The sequence below is a fragment of the Oncorhynchus mykiss genome, chromosome 16, assembly GCF_013265735.2.
Source record: "Oncorhynchus mykiss isolate Arlee chromosome 16, USDA_OmykA_1.1, whole genome shotgun sequence".
Classification (NCBI taxonomy): domain Eukaryota; kingdom Metazoa; phylum Chordata; class Actinopteri; order Salmoniformes; family Salmonidae; genus Oncorhynchus; species Oncorhynchus mykiss.
This window is the reverse complement of record NC_048580.1, coordinates 20,106,683-20,125,564: the sequence shown is the minus strand read 5'-3', so window position 1 is coordinate 20,125,564 and position 18,882 is coordinate 20,106,683. Positions and strand designations below refer to the sequence as shown.

At 42.6% G+C, this 18,882-nt stretch overlaps 1 protein-coding gene and 1 pseudogene across 16 annotated transcripts in view; one reads left to right on the top strand and one right to left on the bottom strand.

Moving 5' to 3' along the window:
- Window positions 1-1,030: 1,030 nt before the first annotated feature.
- The window catches only part of med24 (mediator complex subunit 24), a 40,777-nt gene continuing 22,925 nt past the window's right edge, over window positions 1,031-18,882 (top strand). For 2 of the 16 annotated variants that reach the window (XM_036946452.1, XM_036946453.1), the window contains exons 1-3: window positions 7,358-9,381; window positions 10,390-10,499; window positions 10,604-10,754. In XM_036946452.1, the coding sequence (XP_036802347.1) occupies window positions 9,210-9,381; window positions 10,390-10,499; window positions 10,604-10,754 (433 nt within the window). In that variant the 5' untranslated portion in view covers window positions 7,358-9,209. The other 14 variants (XR_005036467.1, XR_005036465.1, XR_005036470.1 and 11 more) reach the window with 14 other exon arrangements.
- Window positions 16,377-17,492, bottom strand: LOC118939518 (annotated as a pseudogene).

Below are 18,882 nucleotides of genomic sequence, written 5' to 3'. Positions count from 1 at the left end.
CAGAGTCTCCTGTGTAAGGCAAAATGGGGGCCATTGTAGAGGGGGGCTCTGGGGAAAAGAACATCCACACAAAGACAGGCTGGGTTGGAGGCGTGGGGTGTTCGGGGAGAGAGCACCTCGTCCAACCTGTCTGGCTATTCCCCTTTAAGCCAGGCACAACAACAACCAGGGAAACCTGACCTCACAGGACACCTCACTTGTGTGGGAGGTCCACTTTCAAAACATAGTCATGATAGGACTGATGTTATTACCCTATTAGTGATAATCATGATGACATGGTATCATGTTGAGAATAAAATAGTATAGTATGGCACAAGCTAATATAAGCTAAAAGTAGCCAGTAACCCTCAAGATTGTCAGTCAAATGGAGTTTCAGCGTCCTGCATTTAATGGCATGCACGTCACTACCTTTCAACTCCAATGGTTTGTATGGTCACTAAGGGCACTTAAGGATGGGCCATTGGCAGAACTCTAATATGGCGCCTGAGACAGGCACACAGAGGACATTGCTGCTGACAAAGACAAGTGAAACTGGAGACTCACAGTGACAAGTCCCCATTGCTACAGACAAGGACCTTACTGAGAACCCCAAAAAATGAATGACCCTATTACATTAGAATTTCTTTCTCAAGTCATCTATTACATAAGAATTTCTTTCTGAAGTCATTTATTCTCTTTGGTAATCTAATGTGGTATAGTTACATTATGTAATATGTCAGATAACACTTGTTGTTCTTAGGTTTTCCAACATTAATTTAACTAGTCATGGTCTATTGGCGCTATATTCAAAACACCCCGAGGGGGGAGGGGGGCAGTAGACCTATTGTGGCATTTTCAGTGTCATATGTTCAACCATTAAATTAGTAATTGTGTATCAATATCAGCTGTATTGTTATTCTACACCAAACCTATCCTCTGAAGATTTGTTCGCGTTCCAAGTTCTCAACTAAACTGTGGCAAAGGAGCGCAACATAAGTGTGAAAGGCGTGACATCTAGTGGCGAAAATTGGCGGTTTGAACGAAAGTAACCAATGGGCCTGTTGTTTCATCAAAACTGTCTCTCTTGACCAATCAGTGTATACGATGTTTTTCTCGTAGTTTAAACAAAAGATGGCGTTCATTGTATTGTAAATCCAACATTAGGCTACATTTATCTATTAAATTAATACATTGTCGACGTTTCATGTAAGTATTTATTTAACTGGTTATTTATCTAGCTAGCTACGAATCATAGTCTTCACATTGAGTACACCAAGGCTCTCGGTGCAAGCTAACAGTAAGCTGCTACGCTAACTACTTTGCTGTGAAAGACAGCTTGCTAGCTAGTCGTTGTTACTAGATATGTCTCAAATGGATATTGCAATACGTCAACAACTTTCCTGCAAACAGTCTACACGGTGAACAACAAAAAGCTATCTAAAAAGGCACTCTGGGTACGGTAGTTTCATACTAGTAACGTTATGTGCATGATGCATAATTGCTCTGGTAAATTACATGGCGTTATAGTTTTTCTAAGTTCTTCAACATGACCTTTCCAGAATTTTGTTTAGTGATGGCTTCAATATACTGTTGTTACTCGCCAAATAGTGAAAAGCGACTTCTCACCAAAGTAAAGATGTCGGTAGTGTGTGAACGTCCTGTTTGTTATCTGTTAGCTTCGACCGCAACTAAGGATTCTGAGGGGACATTGCGTTGGTAGCGTGGGAAGTTTGGAAGTTAAAACTTTTGTTCTCGTATTGTATCCCGTGTTATAGAGCAGCTTTTCAGGAACACAGAACACTTTTACGAGGATATTACTTATTTAGGTCAAGATAAGGTGGTCTTAGACCCTTTCAGAGACACTCTGACAGCCAAATACTCCATCAAAAAGTGAATAGATTCTCACTTGCGATGCCTTTCGTATCACATCAAAATAATTTCACAAATGCAAAATACATACTTTGTACACTGTTTTAACCAGCTTTATCCCAGTTGCAGCCAACAGTATTTTTCAGTGACCACACGTTTCTGGCGGCCTTCCGTTACACATTTCAAACAGCTAATTAGCTAATAATTAGCTAATTAATTAGCAAACACTAATTAACACGCGATGTGAGATGGCAGTGTGGGGACGCTAACCTTACCCTATAAATTTGTGTATCAATTTAACGTTTCGGTTTATTTCTCGCTGATATGAAAGATAAGGTCCTTGTGCCTACAAAATCAGGTGGGGCACTTTATAAAACTCCCCCATACAAAGAGGCTTTCCTCCAATGACTTAAGTGTAATGTAATGGAATTGAGTCACGATCAAGAGCTAGGACTTGCTATGAGATATCTTATTTTCAAGTGATCAGAAAAGGCAGAAAAGTTAGCGGACATGTCAATGTTTCCCATGTCAATAAGAAACCAAATCATCTGTCTGGAATCTTAAATTCCAAATAAAATTGTATTTCTTACATGCTTCCTAACCACAGGTGTAGACCAACAGGGAAATACTTTCTTTCGGGTCTTTTCCAATAATGCAGAGTTAACGATAAAATAAAAATATAAATAGTGACACAAGGAATAAATACACAGTGGATAATGAGTAAAAATAACAACATGTCCTATATACAGGGAGTACCAGTACCGAGTCGATGTGCAGGGGTACGAGGTAACTGAGATATATATGTACATATAGGTAGGGGTAAAGTGACTAGCTAACAGGATAGAGAAGACTGAGTTGTAGCAGCAGCAGCAGCATATGTGAAGCAGTAGCAGCAGAGTGGGTGTGGGTAGAGTCCAGGGTGTGCATAGTCAGTGCAAAAGAGTTAGTTAAAAAGGGTCAATGCGGGTAGTCCAGGTAGCCATTTTATTAGCTATTTAGCAGGCTTGTGGCTTGTGGCTTGGGGGTAGAAGCTGTTTAGGGTTCCTGTTGGTTCCAGATTTGGTGCACTGGTACCGCATGCTGTTCGGTAGCAAAGAGAACAATCTATGGCTTGGGTGGCTGGAGTCTTTGAGGCCTTCCCCAGACACTGCCTTGTATAAAGGTTCTGGATGGCAAGGAGCTCAGCCCCAGTGATGAGCTGGGCTGTATTCACCACCCTCTGTAGCACCTTGTAATTGGGTGTCTTACAGTTGCTGTACCAAGCAATGACGCAGCTAGTCAAAATGCACTCAATGGTGCAGCTGTAGAACTATTTGAGGATCTGAGGGCCCATGCTAAATCTTTTTTTAGCCTCCTGAGGGGGAAGAGGTGCTGTCGTGCACTCATCACAATTGTGTGGCTGTGTGTAGACCATGTTAATTCCTTAGTGATGTGGTCACAGAGGAACTTGAAGGTCTTGACCCGCTCCAGTACAGCCCCATCGAAGTGGATGGGGGCGTGCTCGTTTCTCCGTTTCCTGTAGTCCACGATCAGCTCCTTTGTCTTGCTGACATTGAGGGAAAGGTTGTTGTCCTGGCACCACACTGCCAGGTCTCTGACCTCCTTCTTATAGGCTGTCTCATTGTTGTCGGTGATCAGTCCTACCATCGTCGTGTCATCCGCAAACTTGATAATGGTGTTGGAGTTGTTCGTGGCCACACTGTCGTGGAACAGGGAGTACAGGGGGGGACTAAGCACACACCCTGAGGGGCCCCTGTGTTGATGTTCAGGGTGGCGGAAGTGTTATTGCCTACCCTCACCGCCTGGGGGCGGCCTGCCAGGAAGACCAGAATCTTGTTGCAGAGGGAGGTGTTCAAAATTCAACACTTTGTCCATTATCTCAAGATACAGTGGTCATGTTGTTATATTTTCAGGGCTGATGTAGAACACGGAGATTATTCAAATAAAAGTAAAATACACACACCAGGGGTGGTAACAGAGTAGATATTACGGGGATTTTCGTGAACAAAAAAGCAGAGTTACTATTTACCAATTAGTAACATTTTGACTGTATATATCACAGGTATGTTGTATTTTTAGTAGCCCAACTGATTAAGCCTAGAGAGACAAATAATACCTCCAACCTTGTGCCCTTGCCACCTGCATGCGCACACACATACGCCACACAACGCACACATTGCTTAACACGACTCAAACTTCTCAGCATCTGCACACATTTACACAGCACTCCCACCATCACACACACCAGGATTAGAAAAGCTGATAAAACTTACTGTTAACTTCCCCAAAAAATCCTATTGGAAAATAATGCTTTTTATATTTATTGCTGGAAATACCAGTGCATTGAAATACATTTGACCATCATGCTTATTGGTCTATAGGTTAATTTGCATAATGTAGTGGAATTAAATTGCGCCGTGTGAATTTTTATCCAACACAACTATCAGCGCACAGCATACAGAGCCTGTTTTGAGCACGATTTCTCCTGCAGCTCCTAAACTGGTTGTTGCTGGAGTAAAACGTGCGCTTTTATAACCTCATTCATTGCGCAACAATTTTAAATGCAATCACATGATAAAAAAACGTTTTGGTGCATGATTAAAAATACCTAGTATTGTTATTGCCTCCTATTTACCATTTCAGTGCAGGCAACAAGCTAACAGAGCATCACCCACCACTTTACAATGAGAGCTGGGGGCAGTATGCATTTTGAAAACATACTTAATTGTTTGAAACCTGAATGTTTTATTTATTGTGCATGTTTTACCTTTATTCAAAGTAGCCTATAGGGAAAATCCGACCATGGAAACGTGGAGGCAATTATTTTATAAAGACTTCATAGGCGGCGCAGTGAGTTTTGAGTTTGATTAAGCTTAGGCTACAATTTATCCTACAATTTCTACAGTTCTGCTTGTCCGTTCTGATTTTAATATACGCATTTTCGTGGAACACCTTCATTTCATTTAATAACGTTTTCGTTTCTCAAAGTCATTGTCACGTGGTTAGTCATACAAATCGGACTTAAAATGATACAAATCAAGAAGTTAAAAGTCAACTAATGCGAGATCATCAGCCTCTACCGTATGGACACATTGTGACAGAACTGACATTGCAGGTGAAAACCTGAGGAAAATCCATCCAGGAAGTGCTGTTTTTTTGAAACTACTCCTTTCCATTGCACTCCTCCATTTAAAGGGATATCAACCAGATTCCTTTCCCTATGGCTTCCACAAGGTGTGAACAGTCTTTAGACATAGTTTCAGGCTTTTATTCTGAAAAATGAGCGAGAATGATCACATTGTGTCAGTGGATAGCCAGATGTCCTCAGATTTATGCATGCGCGCCTGGAGCGAGACCTTTTCTTTCTCTCTTCTATTGAAAATGCTACCGTCCGGTTGAAATATTATCGATTATTTATTGTATATTGTATTTATTGTATTTCGAACAAAACAAACATTTATTGTGTAACTGGGAGTCTCGTGAGTGCAAATATACGAAGATCATCAAAGGTAAGCAATTAATTTGATTGGTCACGAAAGTCAGAAAAGCAATCTACTTTGCCTGCTAGCTGTTTGTGATGCTTTGTCTGTTGAGAGCTGTCCTCACATAATCGCATTGCTTTCACCGTAAAGCCTTTTTGAAATCTGACACGCCAGGTAGATTAACAACAAGTTGTGTTTTGGTATATTGCACTTGTGATTTCATGAAAAATAAATATTTTTAGTAATTGAATTTTAATTTGGCGCTATGCAATTCGCCGGATGTTGACAAATTATCCCGCTAAAGGGATCTGTGCGCCAAGGGTAAAAAAAAACAAACTCTCCTACATTTCTGTGCAGTGGTGGAAAAAGTACTCAGTAAAATTGCCCAGTAAAATACAACTTGAGTAAAAGTATTTGCTTTTAAATATACTTAATTATCAAAAGTAAATGTAATTGCTAAAATATACTTAAGTATCAAAAGTACAAATAAAAGTATAGATTGTTTCTTATTCCTTATATTAAGCCAACCAGACAACACAATTCTCTTGTTTTTATTTATTTATGGATAGCCAGGGGCACACTCCAACACTCAGACATAACACAAATGCTTTATTTGTAAATTTAGTGAATCCTCCAGATTAGAGGCGGCAGGCATGACCAGGGATGTTCTCTTGATAAGTGTGTGAATTGGACCATTTTCCTGTGCTGCAAGGCATTGAAAATGTAACTAGTACTTTTGGGTGTCAGGGAAAATGTATGGAGTAAAAAGTACGTTCATTTTCTTTAGAAATGTGATAAAGTAAAAGTTGTCATATATATAAATTGTAAAGTACAGATACTCAAAAAACGTACTTAAGTAGTTCTTCAAAGTATTTTTACTTAAGTACTTTACACCACGCTCCCTCAACGTCACCAGGACAGAGAAACCAGACACATGCTCATTGCGCACTCCGAACAAAAGACAATGAAAAAATGGACACATCTAGTAAATTATTGTTATGAAATAAGCCAAAACCAAGTGTAGCAGGTTGGGAACTCTGCAAACAATGTTTCCACTCTGAGAACGAGAATGGTAAATGACTGTAATTAATATATGCATTGACAGAAATTAATGTGTCCAAATTGCAGGCTTCCAAAAAAGGCATTGGCCTATAAGCTTGTGATTTGAAACAATCCACAGCTATTTGTTTAAAGAAGCTAATGATCCTCGATTCCTTTGCGGCTAAGTCATGCTTTCTGGTGAAGTATTTTATTTATTTCTGTATAGAAAGGAGTAATTACACTGTATAGAAAGAACAAAATGTAAACGCAACAATTTCAACAATTTTACTCTGTTATATTCATATAAGGAAATCAGTAAATTGAAATAAATTCATTGGGTCCTGATGTATGGACCTTTCGGTTACTGGCCCAACGCTCTAACCACTAAGCTTTCCGCCCCAGTAGCTATTGAAGGTGAGCATTTTCCCACTGAAGTCGGTTACAATGCTGAACTGCAGTCAGGTTAAGACCCTGGTGAGGATGACAAGCACCCAGATGAGCTTCCCTGAGATGGTTTCTGACAGTTTGTGCAGAAATGATTTGTTTGTGCAAACCCACAGTTTCATCAGCTGTCTGGGTGGCTGGTCTCAGACGATCCCGCAGGTGAAGAAGCCGAATGTGGAGGTCCAGGGCTGGCGTGGTTACACGCGGTCTGCGGTTGTGAGACCAGTTGGACGTCCTGACACATTCTCTAAAACGAAGTTGGAAGCGGCTTATGGGTGCACTTTGTGCACCCAGCTGTGGTGGAAATTCCTTCAGTCAGCATGCCAATTGCACACTCCCTCAACTTGAGACATCTGTGGCATTGTGTTGTGTGACAACTGCAAATTTTGGAGTGGCCTTTTCTTGTCCCCAGCACAAAGTGCACCTGTGTAATTATTTTGCTGTTGAATCAACTTCTTGAAATGCCACACCTGTCAGGTGGATGGATTATCTTGGCAAATGAGTGCTTTAACCATATTTAATAACAAATGGTAAATAGAAGGTATGTCATCTTTGTCAGATTGCATCTCTTTATACGCAGAGCCAGGATGAGAAATCGCATAGCGGTGGGTCCAATAGGGAAGCATATGGAAATAAATGTGCAAAAATGCTACAAACAGAACAAAAATATAAGCGAACGATGTAAAGTGTTGGTCCCATGTTTCATGAGCTGAAATAAATGATCACAGAAATGTTCCATATGCACAAAAAAATGTATTTCTCTCATATGTTGTGCACAAATTGGTTTACATCCCTGTTAGTGAGCATTTCACCTTCTGCTACCATTTCTGTCAAGCCGTCTTCTTCGCATACAATTTGATGCATATGTTTGATAAATCCACCGTATGCACCACACAGAACGCACTGCAACTGCCTCTTCAATACAATGCTGCAAGGCAAAAGCAGCGTTCCATTAGAAATGAATGTACTTCTGGTGTACCAAAACGCAATGACGCTGTAGGTGTGATGGAGGCGTTGGTTGATGTTCGCTTCGTCTTGCAACTAAGGGATTCTGTTGGGATACAGAACCAGAATCCCTCAGTTGCGGCAGAATCCCTTAGTTGTGGTCAAATAAGCTAGTTCTTTGTGTGTGCAAGGTGTAACTTATCCAAAATAAACTACTTTTGAGCACTTTTTCTGTTTACCGCCAGACTACTTCTGGTTCATGTGCATGCGTTGGATCTGCACTACGAGCTTCATTGAGCATCCGACGCTACATGCATGGGCTAGCATCAAAGTGAGCCAGCAGTGTCACCAGGCACAACTTTGTGGCTACAGTTTCACCAAGACGTACATAATGGAGCTGATCCATCTTATGACATTTTCATATGCTAAAAACACTTGATTTCCATGTATTGCATGTGTTTGATAATGTGTTTAGCTCTTGTCGGTATGAAGGTGGTCAATTTGAAACAAGCCATACTCCAGGCTTGGAAGGAGCCTAGTCCCATGTGGCTCCCTTTCCACCTCAACCTGGCAGGTCAGCTGACTTGTGTTGATCATCCATGTAAATGTATGCGATGTGGAAAGTAAACAGTTAATTAATGATTTCAGAGTATGAAATAAGTCATTTCTTTATTTCCCTATGTTCCAGAGGCTCTTATGGAGCAGGCAATGATTGGCCCTTCTCCCAACCCGCTCATCTTGTCCTACCTAAAGTATGCCATCAGTTCCCGTATGGTTGACATTTTGAAAACCATCGTTTATCCTATACATAGCGTCAAAATAGACATGATCTGTATTCTTTGGTTGTAGCGATATTAAAGGGTTAATCTTCATATTCTGCACATAGTAGGAAAGGCAGTGTTCAAGATTGGCTAGTGTGCTTGATTTATAATGCACAATAATTACAAATGGAAATGTCTTTCCTCAGATGGTGTCTTATTCAAGTGTACTCTTAGCCATCAGTTTGGCCACCTTTTTATATCTCTCCAGCTAATACCAACTGTCTGACCACTACTAGACATGCATACTTTCATCGGCTGACAACTTGTCTGACAAATGCCCCTGTTTGTTCCCAAGTTTGATGATTTCTCCAGGGAGCTCTGCGTCAAGTCCCTGTAGATTCTGGACATGTGCTCCCACCGTCTCAGGTGCACATCCTTTCATTAGTCCTTCCTTTAAATTGGGCATTGGTGGCTCATCCTGGCTCTGTGTATAAATAGATGCAACCTGACAAAGATGACATACCTTCTATTCACCATTTGTTATTAAATATGGTTAAAGTACTATTCGGTATGAGTCTGCTGCTCGAATAATTTTCTCAGGGCTAAAGAGAGTGAGTGCATTTCTGATGTCAAGTCACCTTTTCATATTGAAAAATAATCTGCAGTATAATCCCAAACCTCAATTTGCATGGTAGTGTGGTTGCTGACAGGCTGTGCCTGGTACTGCGAGAGGCTCGGGGAGCTGGGGCCGGCGGCCGTCACTGAAGCCAGCCATAGGGCCTGCCAGGAGAGGCTAAGGGACCTGGTGAACAGCACAAAGAACAGGGCCCTGGTCCACATCGCATGCCTGGAGAACCAAGGTCAGTCAGCAGCTACGGAATCTTCTAAGGGATTTTCCTTTCACTACCTGTGCTTGGCTGCATATTATTGTGATCAAACTGAAATGACAGCAAAATATTAATATTGTTGTTGTAGCATTTGATTGAATGGATTTCATTGGTATTGTTAGAGTTGCGTAAATTCGAATCTGGCATCAGGATAAATATAACAATGAGTCACCAATTGTATACTATGTATTTTTTTATTAGCTAAGTAATAAATGGAAAATGCAACTTTCATATATACGGGCTCACTGTAATGCCACGCAGGGCAGAACAGAGAACTGACAGGATGTACATAAACAGTTGTTCTTATACTGTGATAGTTCCAAACCCGTCTGTTGGCCTATGTCTATCACAGTAGAGGCTGGGCGTGGTTTAAACTTGCCCAGCCTATTGCAGGCGCTCAGTCGGGTCCCCGCCTCTTGGCGCTTCTTGGAGTCCTCCCTCCGTCGATGTATAGATCCTTACTGTTCTGGTATCACCCCCTAGTTATAACAGTTGCTCAGTTCCTGCTATTGTGTTGTTCAGTATTTTTCCATCTCAGTTAAACCTCGTGATGACCACCCCTCCCTATCACAACTTTGTAAGATACAGCAAGTCACACCATGTGCTCAATATTGTTACATACAAAAACAAGGACAAAGCATCTGCTGGGCTGTTATCTACAGTTTTGCAACATGCAGGTCACACCAAGTTACTCAGTTCTTGTCACACACAAACAGGCAAGTAAGCAAGCAGTTGTTTAATCTCATAATGATGCGCCAGTGCACAAATGCAGACACCTCACACAACCAACATCAGATAATATTTAATCATATATATGCTAATGGCTATAATGTAAAATACAGAATCCAACAGTATGTTTAAGTCCACATCATATCTGAGGGCTTGGCTCCGTCCATTGTATGTGTATTCTTTCAGTTAGTAGGATAAATCTTACTTTGTCTTATACCGATTTTCTGCTTTTCCCCTGATATGTTTTAAAAGCCTCCTGGACCAATGTGGAGCTAGCTTTTTTCAAAGTGACAGAGGGCCTCAGCAGTCTAACCAATCAGACAGAGAGGCAAGCTGGAAATGTGTATTTCATTGGTGAAGAGGTGAGAATGTAGCACCTTTGGAGCATAAGCGATTGCCTTTGTAAACAATAATTGAAGCCACAATGTTTAAAAAAAATAATCATCTGACCTATCTTCCACCTCAGTATTCCTACGATAGGGTTGGAACAGTCCGACCCCCTGCATCACTAATCGTTCCCCTCGGTCCACGCCTTCATCATGCTGGAAGGAACCATGAACCTGACGGGGGAGACTCAGCCACTGGTGGAACAGCTGATGATGATCAAGAGGGTGCAGGTGAGCCTTGATTGGTCTAGAGCACTGTTTCGTAAATATTGGTCGGGACTCAGTGTGGGCCCTGGCCATGTGAGAGGTGGATTTCGAGTAGTGAGAATAAATGTATAATCACACACTATTTATACTTAATTTGGATCACGGGAGGACAGTCAATTTATAATTTGGGTTCTTGAGCTGAAAAGGTTTAAGAACCCCTGGTCTAGAGTTAACGTATGCAAAGCATATGCGAGTTTCACTTTAAATTGAGGTAAAATTGTAATTCAGTTTACTTCCTGAATTTAAATGGAATACTGACCCCCCCCCCATTGTGGTGCGTTCCCCTGTGCCTCGTATCCCTGCGCCACTCTTTGTGTTGGAGATCTGAAGACGTATTTCACTGGCCTCATAGTCACCAGAGGGCACTGAAGAGCTTGAAGTGGACCGCCTTCACCATCCTCGAGGTACTTCTCACAATGAAGGCCGGATAGTTACAGGATGTGAATGTTTTATTTTCCTTGGAGCCCGTGAACCATCTCTCATCTCTAGATCCCCCCCAGGTTCTCCTCAGACTGAAGAAGTATCCCCAGGGAGAGAATGTACAGTACAGATATAGTGACTGAGTTATTATCTTGACATCATAACAATCAATGGTTATAATGTCTGTTTCAAGTTTATTTACCAGTAAAAAATACATTGGTCATATTACTCAATCACCACTGAATGAAATGAATGTAGGCTAGTGAATACTGCTGGTCTAGTCTCTGTCAATCTGCAGCAGGACTTCATGGACAACGTTAACATTGCCTTTAAATACCCTCTGAAGCTCACACCACTGCTGGACATGGCTGACCAGCAATGCATGTGAGTGATCCAGAACATAAGAAGCATGGTATCATGTTTTATGCCATGGCATTGTTGAATTCTCGTTTCTGATTGGCTTGAAGGGCATGCTAGAGCGTGCATTATTTCCCTATAAAGCACAGTAGAATTCAATGGTTATAGTTATTGCTTACATGTTCCAAGTGTGAGCTGCTTTTGAAAGCAAAAGTCGAATTTCAACATTGTTGAATTCGATTTTCATAATAGCAAGTTAGGACTGATGGTTTGGTTAGCTAAATAGCAAGTCTGTTTGTTGGTTACCAAAGCAACTAATGTAGCTATCTAGTAAACGTGCTAGCTACTTCAGTGGATGTTCAACACATTTCTACCTGTAAATTAACACATCTCTAGTGGCAAATGTGTTTATTTATAGCAATGGTATAAAAGGGATAATCAAGGGAAAGGGGATACCTAGTCAGTTGCTCAAGTTAATGCATTCAACCGAAATGTGTCTTCTGCATTTTACCCAACCCCTCTGAATCAGAGAGGTGTGGAGGGCTGCCTTAATCAACCTCCATGTCATCGGTGCCTGGGAAGCAGTTGTTGTTGGCAGTTAACTGCCTTGCTCAAGGGCAGAACCTCCGATTTTTCCACCTTGCCGGCTCGGGGGTTCTACCTAGCGACCTTTAAGTTACTGGCCCAACGCTCTTAACCGGTAGGCTGTCTCCCCCTTTCACACATTCCTATCACTACATCACTGTCTGTCTGTCAGTGTATTTTTCTCTCTCTCTCTCTCTCTCGTGTAACCTTCGGGGTGAGGACAGGGAGTACTCCCCACGGCTGAAGACTGCAGAAAATGCCAACCCAGGCCTCATCCTGTGAGCCGAGCCCACCGTCACCAACATCCTCAAGGTTCCTCCTTCTCCCCATGCCAACCCTACCTGGCCTTAAAGTCAGCAGGGTCATGATGTTCACCAGGAGGTCCATTGCAAAATGTGTTGCTACGGTGTGTTCTAATGAACACAATGCTGACTTTTACCCGCTACTATATCCCTGGATTAGTACTGAGGATAAGACCGTTAGTTCACCTTGTCATGAAGTCATATCACACTGTCATCACTGTATCTGTCTTCCCCTGTTGTGTTAGACGGTGGACGCAGACCACTCCCAAGTCTCCAGAGGGCTTGCTGGTTGTGCCGTGACACATGCTGTCTGGAAAAAGCCTGGACCCCCTCCTGGCTGCATATCGCAGCCACGGGAAAACTCACATCCTTTGCCCGGATGTTCATCAAGTGAGACAGACATCAACATACTGACATGTATTATATTAAAGTCCATTAGAACAGTTCAATCCACTGTATTGACAGACTCAAATGATGTTACTGTGGAGAGTCTTAAAGATGCAATCTGTCATTTGGTATTGGTTACTCCAGCCCCATTCCTCAGCTTAATAGCAAACCAAGTGGCGGGGCAGCCGTTTTGGTTGAAAAACAAATTACGGATTGTGGCTTTAAAGTCCAAATGGGAATGTCCAAATGATGGAAGAGGGACATAATGTTTGCAGGAGATGATTTATTGATGCTCTGTTTTTGCTCTTCAGGCTGAATGAGTTTCTGAAGCACTTCAGTGGAGAAGGATGTGAGTACATGAGTTAAGAATGTTTCACAGTTCCAGTGTTACTGAGTATGGGACTTTTTGAATGAGATTTTACATTAATGTTGAAGACATGCTGAGTGTGGGAGCTGTTGAAACCAATTTAATATTAACATTGGGCACTATTTGTTCTATCTCATTGCTGCCAAGTCGGCCTCGGTGCGAGCCCTGCTGTTCGACATATCCTTCCTCATGCAGTGTCACGGGTTGCAGACCTACGGATCAGAAGTTGGTCTCACACCTAGTACTAATGCTATCTATCATAGGGATGTAGGTCAGAATTCATAAAGTGTCACAGAGCAGGAGAGCTGATCTAGGATCAGGTCCCTCCTGTCCATGCCAAATAACAATTACACTTATCCTGAAGAGTTTGCATCATTGTCCTGCTCTTTCAGCACAACACCACTAGGTGGCCAACCACCCAATAGCTTTCTGCCTGTGCTGTCTGAGTGGCACAGCTGCAAGCGGCTTTGCCACATTTATATGATGTGTAGTATGATTCATGTAACATAAGTGTCATGGTCAGAACCTGGTCCTCATATAAATGGATGTTATGTCCCCCACTCCCTATTATTTATTAAATGATATGAATCCATGTTGCGACCCCTCAAGGTGATCCTGTCGGACCTCAGCCCCTCAGAGGAGAGCAAGACCCTGAACCCAGACCACCCCTGCTTTAGGATGGAGTTGGGCAAGGTGGAGAGCCTGGTGGCCCTCCTCAACAATGCCACTGAGCTGAAGCTAGTGTGAGTGATATTTCACTCTAGGGTCAGAATCAGACTGGCTTTGTGTTTCTCAGCTGCTGGGTGAAAAAGGAGGAAGGAACAAGCCCATGCTATGGTTAAAATGTTGTTCCCCATGTTCATTTTTTATTTTATTTTTTATTTATGAGCGTAATTTAAACCAGTGAGTCCTTTCTGCACCTTCTCTTTTCCCTCCTAGAAATCTTGGCATGACTCATTGTTTTCCTGAAGCTGTACTGATTGTTTTGTACCGCTGTGTGTGTCAGTCAAATGAAGTGGCACGAAATCTGCCTCAGCACACCTGCAGCCATCCTGGAGGTGTTGAACGCCTGTGAGAATGGCGTGCTGTATGTGGAGGCCGTGCAGGTGATTCCAGTATTGTGTGTCATGGTCTATCTTGCTCTCGAAACCATGTCGACAGTCAACCGTTGAACCACAAAAGTGAACTTGCTCTTGCCGTAGTGGAAAATTAGTCATAGCATATGACTGCTGGCATTATGACTTGAGGTTGCATGTGTGCTGTTTTTAGTCCCTTCCTCATTTAAACCATTCATAAAGTTAGGTAATTTGTCGTATGTGGCCTGGAAGCATGTTCAGAGTTCACACACAGACACCCCCCCCCCCTCTGAGTGTAGAAGATAACAGACAACATTAAGGGCAAGGTGTGCATCATGGCTATATGTGCTGTGGCCTGGCTGGTAGCCCATGTGAGGATGCTGGGGCTGGACGAGAGGGAGAAGCCCCAGACCATGATACGTCAGCTCATGACCCCGCTGTATGAGGAGAACACACTGCAGTTCTACAACGAAGGGTACACACACACACACAGATGGATGCTCGGTACACACACACACACACACACACACCAGACCCGGGTTTAATACATGTGTATTTGATTATTATTTAATATTTATTTTCTGTGTGTTTGACTATTTTCAAATAATGTGGCCCAAATCAACTACTATTGGAAGTACTTTCGAATAATTTCCTATAAATAAATAGCTTACTATTTGATAGTATTTTCAAATACCATGGTTAAATGCATAGAAGTTCATTTGAGTCAGTCTTTTTGAGTGTTTTCAAATACATGCCAATACTTTCCAAGTGTATTTCTAAATACTTTCCAATATTCAACTATATATTTGTCTATTCAAATAAAACATATCTGAATACTTCAAAATGTACAGTACCTGTTAAAAGTTCAGACACTCAACTTTTTCATTCAAAGGTTTTTCTTTATTTTGACAATTTTCTACATTGTAGAATAATAGTGAAGACATCAAAACTATGAAATAACACACACGGAATCATGTAGTAACCAAAAAGTATTAAAACAAATCAAAATATATTCATATTTTAGATTCTTCAAAGTAGCCACCCTTTGCCTTGATGACAGCTTTGCACACTCTTGCCATTCTCTGAACCAGCTTCATGAGGAATGCTTTTCCAACAGTTTTGAAGGTGTTCGCACATATGCTGAGCACTGCTTTCCCTTCACTCTGAGGACCAACTCATCCCAAACCATCTCAATTGGGTTGAGGTTGTGTGATTGTGGAGGCCAGGTCATCTGATGCAACACTCCATCTCTCCTTCTTTTTCAAATAGCCCTTACACAGCATGCGGAGATCATCCTTTCACCTACTCTGCGTCTCACAAAGACACGGCGGTTGTAACCAAAAACCTCAAATTTGGACTCATCAGACCAAAGGACAGATTACCGCTATACTAATGTCAATTGCTCGTGTTTCTTGGCACATGCAAGTCTCTTCTTCTTATTGGTGTCCTTTAATAGTGGTTTCTTTGCAGCAATTCAACCACGAAGACCTGATTTACGCAGTCTCCCTTGTGGCGCAGCGGTCTAAGGCACTGCATCTCAGTGCTAGAGGTGTCTCTACAGACCCTGGTTCGATTCCAGGCTGTGTCACAACCGGCCGTGATTGGGAATCCCATAGGGCGGCGCACAATTGCCACGTCGTCGTCCGGGTTTGGCCAGGGTAGGCGGTCATTGTAAATAATAATTTGTTCTTAACTGACTTGCCTACTTAAATAAAAAAGTATCCTCTGAACAGTTGATGTTGAGATGTGTCTGTTACTTGAAATCTATGAAGCATTTATTTGGGCTGCAATCTGAGGTGCAGATTAATGAACTTATCCTCTGCAGCAGAGGTAACTCTGGGTCTTCTTTTCCTGTGGCGGTCCTCATGAGAGCCAGTTTCATCAAAGCAGTTCTGTATGGATGTTGCCTGTAATCGATGGCTTCTGGTTGGGGTATGTACGCACGGTAACTGTGTGATCTGATGCAGATACTGGGACGAAGATGTTGTCAATGTGCTAGTTAATGAAGCTGGTGACTGTGGTAAACTGCTTAATGTTTCGAATGAATCCCGGAACATATTCCAGTCTGTGCTAGCAAAACAGTCCTGTAGTGTAGCATCCGCTTCATCGGACCATTTCCGTATTGAGGGCGTCACCAGTACTTTTTGAGTTTTTGCTTGGAAGTGATTTGCCAAATGGATGGCGAGGGAGGGCCTTGTAAAGAGTAATCTAGAGTTTTGTCACCTCTCATTGCACAGGTGACGTGCTGCCTCTCGTTCTTCAGGTCGGCAAACAGCTGGAAGAAGTAGTGCGGGTCCGTTTTCATCTGGAGCATGTTGCCATCAGGTTGAGGATGGACAGGCAGCGGTCCCAGGAGATCTCCCTGACGGTCTCCACCAGGAAGGGTCTCAGTGGGTAGGAAGTCTCGTTGCAGGAGCAAGTCCGGTAGAAGCAGGTGATCACAACGTCCTGCAGCTGGTGCTCTGTTGCCATCTCCAAGGAGACCACCTTGCGACAAAGCATTAAGACAAAAACCACATTGGCCGGGGCGAGGGTACTCTGGTTCCCCCAGCCATGGCCAAGCAGGAAGCGGTCCACACTCTGCAGCCACAGTCCTGGGTCATTGGGACAGGTTCTGGAGCCGGGAGCAGTGCTTGCACAGGAACTAACCCAGGCAACACAGTGGCTCGCCAGTGGAGGCCTGGACCATCACCCTCTTGGGTGTGTCAGGGCCACAAAGTGGGAGCCTTCTTGACCTGTGAGGAGGTGTTGTCAGAGCCCTTTACTAGGTCTGGGGTGCTCTGATCCTGGGTGAGAGTGGACAGGTTGGTGCATGACTGTGGCTTCTCCAGGTTCTCGTTGTTGAGGTGGATCATGTTGTTCTGGTTGTTCTAGTTAGGCAGCACTTGGAGCACTTTTTCCACTTGATCTTGAGCGAGCGGCGCTGCATCTGTTCTTGTCTTTGGCGTTGTTGCTGTACTGAACTGCCATGTCGTGCCCCACTACATTTTCCCACTTATTCAACGCCGTTGTGCATCGACATTAGGTTTATGTGTGTTCGTAAATGTGAGAAATATAATACAATTGATTTGTTCCTGTCTTGACTAAGTAAATGACTTCTGTGTGGCTGCTAGTGCTAGCAAGCCTATTGTGTTGCATTTCAGTCTACAGTGTATGAATAACGTGTTTGCTGATGGTTTTGCATTGATCTACAGTACCAGTCAAAAGTTTGGACACACCTACTCATTCCAAGGTTTTTCTTTATTTTTACTATTTTCTACGTTCTAGAATAATATTAAAGACATCAAAACTATGAAATAACACACATGGAATCATGTAGCAACCAAAAAAAGTGTTGAAACAAAACAAAATATATTTTAGATTATAGATTTTTCAAAATAGCCACCCTTTGCCTTGATGACAGCTTTGCACATTCTTGGCATTGTCTCAACCAGCTTCATGAGGTAGTCACCTGGAATGCATTTCAATTAACAGATGTGCCTTGTTAAAATGTAATTTGTGGAATTTCTTTCCTTAATACGTTTGAGTCAATCAGTTGTGTTGTGAGGGGTGGTATACAGAAGATAACCCTATTTGGTAAAAGACCAAGTCCATAGTATGGCAAGAAAAGCTCAAATAAGCAAAGAGAAACGACAGTCCATTATTTCAACCTCCACAGGATCGGTGTCCCCCCGATTAACATGTTTTTTTCTTTATAATGTTTTACCAGTGTGACGACCCTCCCACTCTGTCTGCCGAATTCTTTCTCTTTGCTCTTGTTTTCCTTAAGTCTTTGTTGAGAGCTTATTGTACTGAGATGGATAAGGATTGGGAGGAGGGGTTGCCTTGGTTACTGTTATCCGCTAGGGAGGTTTCACAGGAGAGCATGGGTTTCAGTCCAAATTACCTTGTGTTTGGACATAGAAGTCCATGCACCCTATCTGTTCTCCAGGATGACTGGAAGTCTCCCGAGCCCCCTCAGTCCCTGGTATCTTATGTGTGTGATTTCCGGCGCCTGTACGCCGCTGGTGAAATGGCTAAAGAGAAGCTATCTTCACAGGAGAGGATGAAGGGCATATTTGATCTGGGAACTGAGCCTCGTTACTTTAGTCCATGTGACGAGGTTCTTGCTCTGCTGCCAATTGTTGGTTCTCCTTTTCAAGCCAAGTTTCAAGGTCCATTTACGGTTATGCGTCAGTTTTGCTCAGTGCACTATCTAGTTGCCACTCCAGAATGGATTGAAGCACACCAACTGTGCTGTGTAAATTTGTTAAAACCCTGTTAAGCACGTTCCTTTGATGCTGAACAGGGGGAGTCTACAAAGGACGGAAAACCTGTTATTTTGGCTGATACCGTTATTTGGCTGGGTTCTTGTCATGCTAGGTCTGTGCATGGGGAGGAAGATGTTCCTGGTCCTGATGATTGCATACTGCAGGGTAGATTGAAAAGACAGTCTTCTCACTCAACTACCTGTTGATGGGCGGGAGGAGATGGTCGGTCTGATTCAGAGATTTCTAGGTTTGTTTTCTGATACACCTACACGTACAAACTTAGTAGAACACGTTATTGACGTTGGAGATGCTGACCCCATTCGTCAGCGGTTCTATAGAAGTTCTTCA